The sequence below is a fragment of the Chironomus tepperi genome, unplaced genomic scaffold (assembly GCF_022539635.2).
Source record: "Chironomus tepperi strain 1889 unplaced genomic scaffold, CSIRO-AGI_Ctep_v1 contig_337, whole genome shotgun sequence".
Classification (NCBI taxonomy): Eukaryota; Metazoa; Arthropoda; class Insecta; order Diptera; family Chironomidae; genus Chironomus; species Chironomus tepperi.
In genome coordinates, this window is record NW_027226459.1 from 2,060,161 (window position 1) to 2,076,487 (window position 16,327).

Here is a 16,327-nt window from a genome sequence, read left to right on the forward strand (position 1 = left end):
CACAAATTTTGAATGGTGGCGATAAAGATGTTATTTAGCACCTGGTCTGGCGTGTGTATGTTGTATCTGTTTATTTGAAATTTTTTTTGTTATAGTCACCACTGCACAGACATATGAGGGACAATGAATTTTGACATTTTTTTTTTTTTGTTTTGTGACTTGATTCCAGTTTGTATTTTTAGAAAAATGTAGATGACAAAATTGTTTTGATGCTGAGTAGGATGGACATACATGAAATTTGAAAGATTGAAGTTGTTTTTGGATTCTTTGATCTTATTTTTGGATGGAATTGAACTTTTATTGGTGTCAATTTTTAGTTGGAATCAAAATAACGTCCGAGCAATCGAGATCCCGAGTTAGAGCTAGTCATCAACTGGACATTAGTATAGTTATAATGGGGATGGTTACCAATTGATGGTCTGTTGCCTAACCTCTAAGCTACAACAGCCTAGCCATCACATTAACAGATTGATTTACACATGACTTAATACCTCAGATTCTTACAATCGAGATGGTTACAAATTGCTTAGCTTAGGCGGATCTATTGCTTAGCTTCTCAGCCACAACGGCATAGCCATCGAACTGACAGATTGATTTACACATGACTCAATACCTCAGATTTCAGATTGAATACTCTGATCATACTTAACCATTTAACAGTAATTGACCATTACATCTCATTAAGATCATCACCAAAAAATACCAAAATTCAATCATCAAGCAATTCCATTTTTGAAATGTTCATGTAAAATTATCTCATCATTGAAGGCAATCTCATTAACGGTATGAAAAACATCCAACAATCATCATAATACTTCAGTTATATTTTTTGTGGCTCTTCTGTATTCACAGTAAAGGCGCTATTTACTCATTCAACATTCCCTTCCTCAATTTATGACAAATGTCGAAAAAAAAACCGACTTGTGAATTTTCACTATTTGAGTTCAAGCTCTAATTTTTTAATGGCCAATAACTTAATAGGTTTACAAAAAGGTGCAGTAAAATTTCACAACTTGCCTCACATGAGGTTTTACAACTTCCTTTCAGTTTCACAAAAATAAGAGACTAAAAAAAAAAAGACAAAGGAAAAAAGTTGAAAAATTGAAATTTCATGATCAGGTAACAGAAATAAGAAGAGATATAAAGAAGAGTGAAGCACGACACGACACGTTGTAAATCATTTTACCTCTAAAAAAAAGCAAAAATATTGTACAAAGTGAGCCACATGCTCCACTTCTTTTCCACACATTTGTGTGTGACTTTTATGACACCATTTTCATAAATAGTAATTCAATTAATTGTAAATTCATTAAGGCAATGTTTAAGCGAAATTAAAGACTCTATTCACTGAATAATTTTATAGACTTAAAAGCACTTCTTCTTACAACATAATTTATAGTTCGTTAATTCGCCTCTATTCGTTAAAATTTTTTTTACGATTCCTCATTTATTCAATAATATGCTGTTTTATATATTTTTTTGAATTATGAATGTCGATTGGTAATGAGTGAGAAGATATTTCCCACTGAAATGAGACTTTGTAGCTATGGGTAGTTTTTCTGAATCAGCAAACAGGAATTTCTAGTCAAAGAGTTCATAAAGTTCACATATCAAAACTGAACAGAAACTCATTTTTCTCTTTTTTCTTTTCCATTTCAACTTATTGTATTTAACTAACCAACATCGCATCCGTAAATGAGATGAAGCAAAATACTAGCTCATAGCTAACAAATCAATGATGATGATGATGATTATGATGAGGGAAGAAGATATATTCAAATTGATCGCAGTGGAATTCATAATGAATCTACAACTTTCCACAATATACTCACATTCAAGCTCTGACCTATGTGAATCTCCTTTGTATGCTTTATTTTTGTAGGCGTGGATGGTATCCGACTTCACTTGAATTCATTCTGATTCTAGCAAAACGTTAGTTGTCGGCATTTTTTTTTTTTTTCTCATTTAAATTTTTCAAATTTCAAAGTTTCGCCTTCTTTCTTGAGAAAACTTCAGCTACGGTTGCTCCCTTTTTCATGAGCTGCTTTTTTGATGATGATTGGAGGCTGGATGAGTTATTCAGTTTGTCTGATTATAAGATTCTATAGAAATTGAGCAAATTTTCTCATTATTTTCGATTTAAAAGCTGAAAATTCAGTATTTCCTTTAAAAATGAAGATTCTCAAAGCTCCTTTGTTGATTGTTATTCCTTAAATGCTAAGAAAACTGCTTAATTTACTAAAACTTTTAAATTCAAGTTTAAAATTGAAAATGCAACAAAATTTCGATTCAAAGGGTGTAAAACTATCAAAATTTTTGTATCATAAAATAAAGCAACCTTATTCAAATTCACACAAACCGTTACAAAGATCCACCCACTTTGAAAATCATAAACTAGAATTGATTATCCAAGTGCGCTGTTATGACTTATTTTGACTTCCTCAAATCAACCAGCGTATTCCATAATTTTAATTCTGACATGCTTATACACGTTCATAGACAGGACCAATAAACGATTCAAACAAATCATTTTAAAAGCAACATTGAAAAAAATAACAAAATTAAAGCAAGTTCCATGAATTATGAAGTAATCTTCCATAAGAAACAATATATCTCCTCATTCTCAAACTTATTATGGAACTTTATGGGTTTTATTATTTCATATTTCATGAGAAAAAAAAAACATCCAGAAAACAATAATCAATCATTGAATATTTTAGCTACTTATGCCCACGAAACGAGGCAATAAGCAGCAATCTACAGCAACAAGAAACATGAAGTTTGAGAGCTTGTTACTTATGGCAGGCGCCTTCAATTCCCTCTCTCATAATATTTCACATAAATGCGCATTCATTTCCATTCCTTCTTATTTTCGAAATAAAAACATGGTAATTTGTACAAATAAAAACATTTATTTATTATTATTATTATCATTATTATTATTGTTTCATTTCATGAAATTGAAATCACATTTTGTACAACATTAATATCATTTTTATATATTAAACTGTATATTGCAAAAGTTTTTGGTCATTATAAGTAAGTTGAAGGCGATGAAAACCAATGAATTGGCTTTTTGTTTAGCAAGTGAATTAATATTTAGTCGCTCAACTAGTTTTCATGTCACGACAAGTTTGAGTTGTTCCTTAATGCTTGGATTATAATGAAAAATTCTGTTTTGTAAATGCAGTGGCTGATGTTATCTGTCGAAGCGAGGTCTAACATTATTTATTAGGTGATTTGACTCGATAAAGTTATTGGATTTATATAGTTCATACTAAATAGTTTACAAGGAGTTGATTTATATAGATTTGATGTAAATTGACTTGATTTGTTAAAATGTATCATATCCTGAATAGAAACTTTACAAACTAAATTTTAACTCTTTGAATTCATGAACAGGAAAATTATTAGATTGCCATAAGTTTTGGCATCTTAGGACTTGAACCACTTGAACTTAATATGGCAGTCAATTGGCTGTCATGAATATTGGTTCCGATCGGGTTTGTAGAATAGAAAATAGTCTTCTTAATCTACACTTGATCTACATCTAATACCTCAAATGGCAGCCATATCGCCTCTGAACGTCTCTGAACTGTGCAATGTGGCCGTCTATTGACTAATTGAAAATTCCAGAATTCGACTAAAAGCCACAGATCTACATTTTTATGTTTTAGATGCGCAGGTCTTCATTTTCGGCTTTACCTTATAGTTCGCTGGAACCCAAGACTGCAAGGATATATTCATTGTCTGCAGGCATCCAGTTTTGGACAAACTGTAGAAAAATCGTCTCAGAATGTTCCAAAATTCCATTCAATTTCTAGAAAAATGTGTTTTTTTAAAATAAAAAAAAAGAAATCTAGCTACTTATATGAAAATCTTTAAGAATTAAGGTTCGAACCGTCGAAGTTCTATTAATTTTAAACTTTTACAATCTTCTATGACAAGAGTCTTTATAATCCTGTTAATTTAAAGCAGAGAATATAGAAAATGCAAATTTGAAGAATTATATCACACCCAATATAAATTAGCAAACTGAAGTTTAGTAAGTTGATCAATCGACCTGCTATTAAATCAATGTTTCTGTTACCATGTGGCGCAATTATTGAAACAATTTCTGTTTTTGTGCAACAATAATAATAATAATTACAATTTGTCTGAGCATGAATAAGCAGCCAACAATTTCGAGTTTCTTAAGCTCTAAACAAAAGAAATAAAAAGTCATATACAGAGACACATCAAAACAATACAGTTCCATTATTATGGCCATACGATTTCCATTTGAAACGGGGAAAAAATAAGCGATAAATGTTTGGCGGCATATGAAAGCCGACAAATAACCAATTACAATGTTGAATTATTTATTCATAGAAAGATGTATGTGACTTCTCATATGCAAGTCATTACATTGTGAAATGCGAGCAATAATAACTCAATCAGAAAAATAATATTTTTTATTAAAGTGCATGCACATGCCCACAATAAATGAATAAAAAAAGCCCCTCATGCGGTATTGTCGCATTCACGAAAAATAATAAAAGAAACGAAAAATTAAAAGAATTGGGGACTGCTTTCGATTAAGAGAATGAAAAATGAGTTGAAAAGCATGTCATGCAATGTGGATGGATGGTGTGCATTTGACACGGCTAGATAAGAGCAACGTGTGCTTTTTTTCGGTACTTGATTTTTGATTTATTTATGACTAAGTGTCATTAACATTGACAGGGAGGGATGTATGACGTCTTTTGTTATTTATTGTCAATAATTTTTGGTTTTGAGGAATTCTGAGACAGCTTTTGTGAAATTTTGTTTTGAGGACGTAGGAGGTAGAGATTTGCCCAAAGGATCAATTTCTCTGGTTATGGTACGGTAGGCATTGCATTGGGACACCAATGGCATGGTACAATGGTTCATCCGGTATGACAAAATGATAAACCTGTTCGCTACCAATTGTGCACGGGTATGGTATAGCTGTGTGATGGTACTTTACCATACCTACCGTACTGTACCACCACCGGAGAAATTAACCCAAAGCATGCAATTGCAATACCATATTACTCCCAAAGAATTCGATCCCATAGTATTGACTCCAAAATACCTAGATTAATAAGTTCAATTTAGATCAGAATAGTGATATTGTACCAAATATTAATTTATTTAATGGATCTAGGCAGAATTCTCTTAATAGCCTAGATCCTCTTAAACACAATTTGCATTTCAAACTTTAAATCTTTGTGGATATCAAGACATCTCTGGATCTAGGCATGTGTAACGAAAACGATAATTCGATTCCTTCTCTGGACAAAAAGTGACTCCAAATCAACATTCCAAACCCAAAAAAAGAGTGCTCCAAAAGTCATGCGTCTATTCGATGCCGTCAGATTGTTTAATGTTCATTCTCCTTTTATTGTGCAAATGAAACAAGTCGCATTCCGAGAACACTCAATAAATCAATGCAATGGCATCGATGGAAACGAAAAGATCACAGAAGATCACAAACCGTCTCAAAATGCAAATGTCTCAGACTTTAATTATTTCTTTCTATATAGTGTAATCGTTTTGCATGAATATACAGCATAAAGAGAGCTAAACGAGAAAGAAATGTAAAATAAAATCATTCAATTCATTTCCCTTCCTTTATATTTATATATTTCGTACATTTAAGGGCACACAACGCATGAATGGGAATGAATTCTCTTCTTTAAGTGATCAATTTTTATTCATTTCTTATGCTTTACATTCTCCTTCCTTTGTTACATTTAATGCTTGGCCTCTCAATATTATAATTTTTATTCCTTTATATTCACTTTATTTTTTGGTATTCATGGGAACAAAACTTTTTCACGTTACCCAAAATACAATGGAGCTTGAATGGGAGATTATGAAAATTCTCTTAAATTGCGGAGTACAAATCACAGGCAGTACATTCAGCACAACACCTTGGGGGCAAATTCTGCAGTGGAGAGAAGAGAAAAGACTCAACTTAAAAAATGTAAATTTTTTTGCTTACAATAAAGCAAGGAAAAGACGGTTAAGAATCGATAATAATGCCGTGGATCGTTGGCTGTGCTTCAAAGAGAATAAAAAATGGTGGACCGACTTGATCGAGTACTTAGCATATATGGGAATCAAATTATTTTTTATTGATATATTACGTCATACTCATCAACGTCAATTTACATTTTTTGTATGTGAAATAAATTTTGAGAGTCAAAAGCAGGAATCTTGAATGATTTTTACTTTGAAGCGCACTTTTCTATCAAAAACAATAAAAATTCAACGAAAAATTGATTTTCAAAAAAACACGTGGAAGTTTTCCCACTTCAAAAACTTTATTGGATTTTTCACTGAAATAAAGGATGATTTATTGAACTTTAGCAATCGAAAGTTATGCAAAAAGATGGCACCGATCATACAAAGACAATTTTCGACCAATTAATGCTTCATTCAAAGTAATCATCGCATTTAATTAAAATAACCCTAAAAAATTCAAAATTATAAAAACATCACTAAGATCCAGTCAAACAAATCGCAATCAACATCTCATGTTCATCATTATCAACAGTTCCAAACTCTCTTCCCATAAATTAAAGTTCCATAATTTAAATCTGCATCCTGCGTGAGAACTGAACAGTAGTTGAACAGTTTTCTGCTTCTTACTTGCCACTATCGCGCACAACTACAATCTTAGTGAATTTTCATTTACATTTTTTTTTTTGTTTTCTTTCTTCCAATACTCAACATCAACTTGTGTATTAAGTCGTTGATGCTTGCAAAATTCGATAGGCGGTGCTTCTTTAGTTTTTTAGATATTTTTCCCATATCGAAAAATAATTTTTAAATTTATTCCAAATGTTATGGACTTTAATTTTTCATTTTAAAGTCCTTACTTAATTTTTCGTAATCTATGGTAATTTATTATTCATTCAGCTCAATTAAGACATTATTGGCTATCAGATTTGATTAAAGTTTTTGCAAATAATTTTCGGAGATTATGAAAATCATTGGATAGATGATTAATTTTAGATCATTATTAAAGCAGGTTCCTTTTTAAGTCATGGACGATTGGTTCTTCTCTTCAGATTTCTTAATCTTTGACTTTTAGGTTTCGGTTAATGAGATACATCTGAATGGTGATGAATATATAGCAGTTTATGGTAATGTACATTACGATTATTTCTAGTCATGTTCGCAATTAATTCTGTTTCTGAGAATTGGTTCTTGTCTATTATTCGAACTCTTCAATGACATCAAAAGCTTTTGAATTTTATGGACATGTATACGATTGTTGATGATGATTATTGGCTGCTAAAAAATGAGTTTTTAACGGAAAATAATTTGAATTTTCATCACATTTGGCCGCGAACTTCAATTTGGTTAAAAATTCAAATGCATTTTCAATCGGTTTTAAATAACGTTTATTTTGAATTTGAATTGTATCAACATCAACAAATTTAAATTCAAGTTTTCTCAAACGAATAAGCAACCAATGCATATTCTGACAATTTCAATCCAATATATCATTTAACATAACTGCGTGAATAAAAGCAAAAGGTAGCTAGATAGATTCATTCATAATTTAAAATAACGGCGCTGAAAAATTCAAATAATGCTGAATAACAGCAAGAAAGCAAGAATCTCAACAGAGGTTGTCAGTCAGTCCGATATCTCCTTTTCTGAATTTTTCATTCGTGAGTGGAAAAAAATCAGTTTTTTAAATTAATTCATTGGAAACTTAAATTCATATACTAAATACCTCATCGAGCAACATGTTACGAACGATTGTAGTACGAAATGAGCGATTGTTGCAAAGTTCGGTCCGCAGAATTAACAAATTAAATGCAGTCCGCTGTTTGTCAACTCAATGTTTCCAAAAATTCAATAATATAAGGTAATTATCAATCAATTAATTATATAATGATTAGATATGAATTGGATTATTAATACCTAATCCAGTTATTTGCATAGAAACAGAAGAGATATCCGAAAATTTGGTATTTTCCACTTTTTCAATTGAAAATGATTATATCACAATCTAATTCTTTCCATCTCTTTCTCGCAATTTTATTATATTATTTTCAACTGCACACGAAATATGTTGATATTTACTCTTTATATATATAGTCTCCTTATTTCTGCTAGTTCATCGAATTTCTAATAGATTCTCATACGATTTCCCTTTCTTATTTTTATTCACATTTACATTGTAGAAGCGTTTCGCAACCAAACAGCAAACTCCTCCAACAACCATGGAAAGTTGCATTTTACCGCTCTTATGCCGATGTACCCGATCACATAAAGGTCTTATTGCCAGCCCTCAGTCCTACCATGGAAACTGGTACAATTGTTAGCTGGGAAAAGAAGGAAGGAGATAAACTCAGCGAAGGTAATGTCTTGTGTACTATTTCCGGTCTTATAAAAGTGTATGTATGTTGTTTAAGCAGATTTTTGACCTTGATATGCTTAAAAAGTAATTAAACTGGTTTATGAATTAAGCAAATTACTTTCTCTGCCTAAATACCATAGAAACATCTCAAAAACAACAACATTCCCGAATTTTCCATGAAGAAAACATTGTTCAAGGTCAAACTTGTATGATAAAGGTCATATAAATTTGATCGGTACAGAACATTGACTCTTGTTTTGATTCCATAAATTGCAAGTTTATTTTGGGATTAAAATGGATCTTTTCATGTCAAGCAATGTTTAAAAATAGACATAAGCGACCATGACTTTTCGATCTTATAACCACTTTAAACCAAAACAAATGAAGTACATACTGACCTAGTTCAATCACATCAACTTACTGATTAGAGAGAAATTAATTAATGACTTCTTTTTAGGTGATTTATTGGCTGAAATTGAAACTGACAAGGCAACAATGGGATTTGAGACACCCGAAGAAGGATATTTAGCAAAGATCTTATATCCAGCTGGATCTAAGGATATTCCAATTGGAAAATTAGTCTGCATTATCGTCTCATCTGAAGGAGATATTGCAGCATTCAAAGACTTTAAAGACGATGCCGTTGCAGCTGCACCAAAACCAAAACCAGCTCAAGCTGCAGCTCCACCACCTCCACCACCAACACCAGTTGCTGCACCACCACCACCACCACAACCAGTTCAAGCAGCACCACAAACAGCCGTCGAACAACGATATGGAGATCGTGTCTTTGCAAGTCCAATGGCTAAGAGACTCGCTGAAAAACAACAAATTCGCTTGGACGGTAAAGGCAGTGGACTCTTTGGATCATTAACAACAAAAGATCTCGCCGGATTATCAGCTAGTGCTCCAACTCAAGCACAAGCAGGCAGCCCAGCAGCACGTCAAACGCCAGTTATTCCAGCTGGTGCTGCATTCGTCGATATTCCAGTCTCAAACATTCGAGGAGTTATCGCAAAACGTTTGTTAGAGTCAAAGGTTACAATTCCTCACTATTATCTCACTGTAGACTGCAACGTTGACAAGATTCTCCAATTGCGCGCTCGCTTCAACAAGACATTGGAAAAAAGCGGAAAGAAACTTTCAATCAATGACTTTATCATTAAGGCTGCTGCAATTGCTTGCAAAAAAGTTCCTGAAGCTAATTCAGCATGGTTGGGAGACAAAATTAGACAGTAAGTTTTTTGTTTACTCTCTTATCATGTGATGTGTGAATGACCGCAATGAGAGGAAAAAAGTGTGTAAGCGATTTATGAGTTAACCGTCTGCAAACAACAATTTTGTTGTTTTCCTTCACGAACGATTGTAATTAAAAGTTATATTAAGATGCAGTTTCTGCAACGTCATGTAATGTCAGATGAAAGTCAAATGAGGGATTTTTCTTGTTGATGAAGATAACAGCACTTTAATTTTAAATATAAAAATGATCGTATGAAAGTCAAATGAATGTCGTAAACAGCAAAATATCGAGTGATATACAAATTTCCAAGATGATGTTGATGATGTTCATCCATAAAAAAAAAAAATAAGAATGAAAAGCGTGTAAAAATGTGTGCACGTTTCTGAATCGCTGTGTAACTCATGCCCAATTCATCTTATTATTTCTCGGGTTATTTTCTGTTGTTTACTCACTCGACGTTCACAAAAATATACCTCAATGACAATTTAATATAAAAAAATATGTGAAAACTGTGTCCACGCGGACAGTGAACGAGCATTACGCCGGCTGATCATTAACTATTTACAGTAAACAAATATTTTGTAGAGGAATAATTTTTTATGTGTTTCTTGTTGTGTTGACTGAGGACTAATGAAGGTTCATGGGAATATTAAGACTTAATTGTGACATCAACTGCTCGGGTTTAAATTAATCTAAGAATGGCCGTTAGGATTAAAAATTAAACCCTTGGATTAAAGTAAACTCTTGGATTAAAAATAATTTTAACGGTTTTTTTTTAAATTTTGGACCGGTTCAAAGGTTATTTTTTAAATATTTTTTGGCCGTTAATTTTTAAATGTTTTTTGACCGTTATTTATAATGTATTTTCTGTTACTGTTACTTTTTAATTGTTTCTAAATCGTTCCGAACTTTTCAACAACTATTCATCACAAAATTATTAATTGATGACTTAACATTAATCCCCTTTCCTTCAACTCTTACAGATTCGATGCTGTTGATGTTTCAGTCGCTGTTTCAACTGACAATGGACTTATTACACCAATCGTTTTCGGTGCTGACCGTAAAGGCGTTACAGACATTTCAAATGATGTCAAGTCACTCGCCGCAAAAGCACGTGAAGGAAAATTACAGCCACAAGAATTCCAAGGTGGAACTTTCACCGTCTCAAATCTTGGAATGTTTGATGTCACTCATTTCAGTGCAATCATTAATCCACCACAATCATGCATCTTAGCTATTGGTGGAAGTCAAAAACGTCTTGTTATCGATGAGAATTCCGAGAAAGGGTGAGTGTTTGGCTGAATGTCAATTAAGTTTTGTATGTGACTGACTGTAATTAATTTCTAGATTCAAAGAAGCTACGTTCATTTCGGTAACATTAAGTGCTGATCATAGAACAGTTGATGGAGCAGTTGGAGCTCGCTGGTTGCAATACTTCCGTAGTCACATGGAGGATCCTGCCACAATGTTATTGTAAACATTTTTATATGATCTACTGTCATGCTTCATACAATATAATATATGATTTTATCGCAATGATGAACATATAGCTTCATAAAAAGTGTTTAGGAGCTGTAAAGTTCATGGTTTTATTATTTTATATTGTGTTATGCACGTTAGGTATTCATCCTTTTTCGTTTTCGGTTAAATTAATTGATTATTAATTATTATTATTATTTGTATTGATTAAATAAAAAAATTTGGTGTCATATTTGACCTCCTGAAATGAGTAAATATGCTGCTGCGGCTGGTATGCAAAAGATACAACAAATTGATGATATGAATTAAGCATTGTACTCAGCAAATATGAATCTTCTCCGTACTCGGAGTCAACAAATTACAAAGTCATAAATAAACAAAAAAAAAATTACCCATTTTTAAATATTTAGAGCATGTTTCATTGTTTTATGATATTAAATGGATACACAAAAAAAGTAAAAATTCAGGAAGAACTGAAAATTAGTTTGAAATAAAAATTCATTTATCGAAAATACAATTTTATGCTTGTTTTCTTGTTTCATGTTCTTAAAATGTTGATTATTTAGTCTAGGCTTAAGTGCCTTATCGTATATGACAATCAATCGGTGCTTATGGTTATACAAGGATTTTTTACTATCTTATCAGTTTAATCTTGCAATAAATTGAGTATTCTTACTAGAAAATATACTCAAAATTGATGAAAATCGCTAAAAAGACTAAGTTGCAGTAAAAACTTACAAGACATGATTTCAGCAGAATACGATTATTTTCAAAAATCTAACGGCAAAGAAATTTTTGAATTTTTAGTCTAAGGATCAATTTGAATTTTTGAAAGTCGTTATGATTTTCTCACATATTTTTTAAATTTTTGAAAACCGGTAAAAATCTGATATTTTGCAACCATCCTGAAAGTCAAAGGGTTTAATTAATTAAAATTCACAATTAAAAATTTCCAATAAACTTTATTAAATAATCACTGATTATTCACCAAAAACAGAATAATTAGTCGTTTATAATTCATAATAATTTCAAGCTCTAGCAGACAATTTGAAGGATTCTATACCATATTAGCAAAGACTGCATTTAAATTGTCTACTAGAAAAAAACAAAATATATTGAAATTTGAAACTTTTATAATACGAAAACATAAAACGTATAGTCAAAACTATAAATTCTGTCACAATTCTGTCAAAAAAAATATAACGCCAAAAAAGAAACAAAATTTAATGGAATTAAACACAAAATTGTTACGCCTTTTTCTGCTATTTAAACTCTAAGCTATAACTGGTGATGATGATCATAAATTGAATGTGGTTGAAGATTTATCTAACACAACTTTTTTTTTAATCCCACAAATGTCGTTTTGCAGCTGCTGCAATTGATTTGTTTTTAAGCATCTAAATCACTGACGAACAAAACTTCGCGATTTTGTAGACCAGTATCTGATATACTAAGTGTATTAATGCTTGTAAGTGTTTCGATTATTTCGGATGTTGATTCGTATCCAGTGCGATCCTCCATTGAGACTTTTCCACATTCTAAAATACGTTTTGGAAAGTTTTGTGACAGCACAAAATTGTCAGGTGCATCGGGATGACAGAAAATAAAGTTGTGAATGTCCTAAAAATAGAATAAAAATATATTAATATTGGACTCTATTCAAGAATTATTATTAGACATTTTAGTTGCATAATTTACAATGCACTTTAGACGATTAATAATGAAATTACTGAGAAATCAATGAACTTTTAACGGATTTCTTTAATTTGAAAACTAACGACATTTTGAAATTTAAATTCAAAGGGAAGAATTTTGAAATATTGAAAATCCGTTAAAACTAACCGATTCAAAAAATTAGGATACTTACATTTAATGAATTATTTTTAAGAAACCTTCGACTAATTCTCATTCCATTTGGCAGTTTAAAGACAATATTAATGGCATCAGGATCATTATCAGCCGGTTCTGAAGGCACTAAATGTACCAATTCCAATTTCACCCGTTCTTTTAAGTCACGACATCTTTCTTCAGTTGCTAGCGCTTCCTGAATTTCCTTTTCAATTCTTTGCTTCTCTTCCCGTTCCTCTTGACGCTTTCTTTCCTTTTCACGATCAGCTTTTAAGCTTTCTTGATAAGCTACATCCTGTTGAGCTCTCAACGTTTGAGTAAAACTTCTTTCTAGTCTTTCATGACGAGCTGCATTCAACCATCTCTCATTATCAGTCACAACACGACGCATTCTCACCAAAAATTCTTCGGCTGTACAATCACCTTCTAAACGTCCCATAATTGTCATTTTATTATCACGTAATGCAATTATGACACTTAATGGATAATGACCAGTACGTGCATTAAAAGAATGTGATACACGATAACCTTCAGGTGATGAAATATCACATCCCCAAAATAGCATATGTCTATTGATGTAACTTATTACATCTTCATTTGACAATGTATTTCGGCAGAAATTGATTGTTTCAGTGATTCTCTGTTGACCAGACATCACAGTTGGAGATGATGACTCGGAATGAAGATAGATGAGAAGGAATTTAAGTTCACGTTTTGCATCGTTTAATGCTTGAGCATAAGTGCCTTGATAGAAAACGGGATGAACTGGATATTTTGTATTGTAATCTTGTATAAATTTAAGGACATCATCTAATGGATTTGTTATAATTCTTTCACGTTCTGTAAAAGCCGATAGCAGTGTCTGAATGAACGATGAGAGTGTCGAATAGCACCAATTGATAAGTGAATTAATAACATAACTAAATAATCCGAAAATTCCACCCGAGCTAGGACTGTTATTATTACGATTATTGCTTATAAATATATGTTGTAAGAAGCGGTCGTTGAGTACAGCTGGAGCTCGTGTTTCTTGTGTGGAAAATAAGCTTGGAACTCCTTCATTTAATTTTTCACGTTCTTGAAAGGCTATTTCCAAGTTCCAGTGATGACGACTAAAAATAAAAGAAATTATGTATTATATTAATGTGTGATAATTCATATGGGACACATAAACTGACATCACGGAATTAATACCTAGAGAAATTTACTATGTCATCAAAATTTCTATTTTATGCTTCATTAATTTTCATAAATTTAGCTTTTACCTTAAAATATCTCGAGCGACGTTGATATCATCGATTCCCGTCAGTTCTTGAAATTGAAGAACTTTTTCGGTCTCTTCATTAGAAAGTTCTACGTCATTCATATTAGATACAAAATCTATAATTCAGTTCCTTCCCTTATTTTCGTAATAATTTTTCTAATTTCACGAAATGGGTTGTGTTTGGTATAATTTTATAAACATACGATGAAATCACCGAATTTATGTTTCTATTATATGGCTATGACTGCGTTATTGAGCCTTAAAACACTACTAATTTTAATTTATTTTAAAGGTTCATTGTTTAATTTTATAAAAATTCCCTTTACAAAGTTTCTGAACTTTCTTTTATAAGTTTCTTCATTTGTTTGTTTACAGGTAAAAGTTTCTGATGTTTAAAAGTTTCTGAAATGTTTATCGGAATCCTACCTACGAATGTCAACTCAAATTAAAGAAACAATTTAGAAAATATCTAATTTAGGTACCTAATTGACAGATCAAAATATTTTCATGGCATACTTGACGGGCTTCTCTGCTAATTTTTTTCTCATTTATTGTTGGGATGCGAAAATTTTGAAATTTTGAAAACCGTTTAATCAGGTTTAATAAAATAATTATTTAAAGATAATCAAGGTCATTAATACTATGCTAAATTGTTAATTACTGAATTAAACAGTCAAAATTAATTAAATTAATCATAATTAACTGAATTTCTATAATATTTACATCAATATCAACTGCCATCAAAAATTCAAAAAATTTTTGTGACGCAAAACAAAGTTTGTTTTTGTTTAAAATCAAAATTACTCAATTTTCTAATTTCTACTTTAATTAAGATTTTTCTAAGGCACAAAAGACATGGCGCACAACATGAATTTAGAGACAGCACGAAAGATCCTCATTGACATTCTTAAAGCTATCGCACTTCCAGAAAACAGCAAAAAACTTAGCGAAGCAAAATGTAAGAAAAATGTTTTTTCAATTTTCCTCACTTAATCTAATTAATAATGCATTTTAAACAGCACTGAGTGGAAAAGAAACGATCAAATTCTTTCAACAAGTGTTTCCAATTGTCATGGAGATTCAAATGAATGTTGTCTCGAATTATGGATTTTCCGGACGTGAAGGCTTAATACAATTTGAGCAGTTAATCAGGGAACTAGAAACTTCAGATCCAGAAATTGCCAGACTGAGAGAACAAATTAGAACAACTTATTTACCGCCAATGAACTCAACAAGTCCAGATGTTTTAATTTAAGCAACAAAAGGAATTGAATTCAGATCTGATGTCTACCATCAAGGACATCCGTACTGACCACAATGTTGTGCAATTCGGGATTATGATCAAAGACAAAAGTACTTTATATTATAGGATATTATATTAAGTTAAGTTAATCATACGATAACACCAATTATTACATTCGAATCATTAAACTAACACACCACTTTTATCATTTTTGCTATACGTGACTAACATGACTGACTTTAAACTATAAAACACAACAGAATTTACTATTAAGCGTAAATGAGTATTATTGTACAATTAATGAATTGATTTTTATCAAATTTTACTTTTGATATGAGAATTTGCAATATATAAGAGACAAAATATAGTTATTATCTTAAAAAAGCTAGCTGGTGTTTATCCTTGTCGATTTGAGGGTGATTGAGCTCTTGATTACTGAGTTTATGTGCAGCATGGGATTTGTTTTGACTGTGAATCGTAGAGAATGTCTGAAACCAATTGGATCCTTTAAAACTAGTCTACAACTGTCATTTTAATGCATAATATATTGCATAACCTTCTGAACACAAATCAAGTCTACCTAAAATGTGCTTTATAAGTATCTTGTAAGAACTCCTTCCTGTAAATTCATGAAAATTAGTTCCATTTTAAAAGCGTGTTATCCTTGTGAAAAACCGTTAATCACGTGTATAAGGCGCGAGATTTGAATTTTAAAAGTCGAAATTTCAAATTCCCGCCATCCGTTAACCATGTGTTGTTGTTCTGAATTTCCTTATTTACCCATTAAAACATACTTTAATTAATTTAAATGAAAAGCATTTTAAATTGTGTACCAAATAATCATATTAAGGTACAAGAAATTTTATT

At 31.5% G+C, this 16,327-nt stretch overlaps 3 protein-coding genes across 3 annotated transcripts; 2 read left to right on the top strand and 1 right to left on the bottom strand.

The window, feature by feature from the left end:
• The first annotated feature begins 7,637 nt into the window (after positions 1 to 7,637).
• Positions 7,638 to 11,622, top strand: muc (dihydrolipoamide S-acetyltransferase muc). Its single transcript, XM_070644384.1, has 5 exons — positions 7,638 to 7,891; positions 8,211 to 8,386; positions 8,844 to 9,621; positions 10,610 to 10,912; positions 10,974 to 11,622. The coding sequence occupies exons 1-5, from the start codon at positions 7,770 to 7,772 to the stop codon at positions 11,101 to 11,103; spliced, it is 1,509 nt and encodes a 502-aa protein (XP_070500485.1). The 5' UTR covers positions 7,638 to 7,769; the 3' UTR covers positions 11,104 to 11,622.
• Positions 11,623 to 12,182: 560 nt separating this feature from the next.
• Faf2 (Fas-associated factor 2) lies at positions 12,183 to 14,554 on the bottom strand. Its single transcript, XM_070644324.1, has 3 exons — positions 14,219 to 14,554; positions 12,973 to 14,065; positions 12,183 to 12,725 (listed from the first exon to the last, which is right to left on the bottom strand). The coding sequence occupies exons 1-3, from the start codon at positions 14,317 to 14,319 to the stop codon at positions 12,495 to 12,497; spliced, it is 1,425 nt and encodes a 474-aa protein (XP_070500425.1). The 5' UTR covers positions 14,320 to 14,554; the 3' UTR covers positions 12,183 to 12,494.
• Positions 14,555 to 14,988: 434 nt separating this feature from the next.
• On the top strand, positions 14,989 to 15,846 carry LOC139093658 (protein C10). The gene is made up of 2 exons (XM_070644434.1): positions 14,989 to 15,175; positions 15,237 to 15,846. The coding sequence occupies exons 1-2, from the start codon at positions 15,073 to 15,075 to the stop codon at positions 15,470 to 15,472; spliced, it is 339 nt and encodes a 112-aa protein (XP_070500535.1). The 5' UTR covers positions 14,989 to 15,072; the 3' UTR covers positions 15,473 to 15,846.
• Positions 15,847 to 16,327: the final 481 nt, after the last annotated feature.

Excerpts from the sequence above, each read along its gene's own strand:
- Faf2 (XM_070644324.1), bottom strand. The coding sequence starts at position 14,319 with ATGAATGACGTAGAACTTTCTAATGAAGAGACCGAAAAAGTTCTTCAA. Across the intron at positions 14,066-14,218 it reads GTCGCTCGAGATATTTTAAG|TCGTCATCACTGGAACTTGG; the intron begins GTAAAAGCTAAA and ends TTTTATTTTTAG. Across the intron at positions 12,726-12,972 it reads TTAAAAATAATTCATTAAAT|GACATTCACAACTTTATTTT; the intron begins GTAAGTATCCTA and ends TTCTATTTTTAG.
- LOC139093658 (XM_070644434.1), top strand. The coding sequence starts at position 15,073 with ATGGCGCACAACATGAATTTAGAGACAGCACGAAAGATCCTCATTGAC. Across the intron at positions 15,176-15,236 it reads AAAACTTAGCGAAGCAAAAT|CACTGAGTGGAAAAGAAACG; the intron begins GTAAGAAAAATG and ends CATTTTAAACAG.
- muc (XM_070644384.1), top strand. The coding sequence starts at position 7,770 with ATGTTACGAACGATTGTAGTACGAAATGAGCGATTGTTGCAAAGTTCG. Across the intron at positions 7,892-8,210 it reads CAAAAATTCAATAATATAAG|AAGCGTTTCGCAACCAAACA; the intron begins GTAATTATCAAT and ends TTTACATTGTAG. Across the intron at positions 8,387-8,843 it reads AGGAGATAAACTCAGCGAAG|GTGATTTATTGGCTGAAATT; the intron begins GTAATGTCTTGT and ends ACTTCTTTTTAG.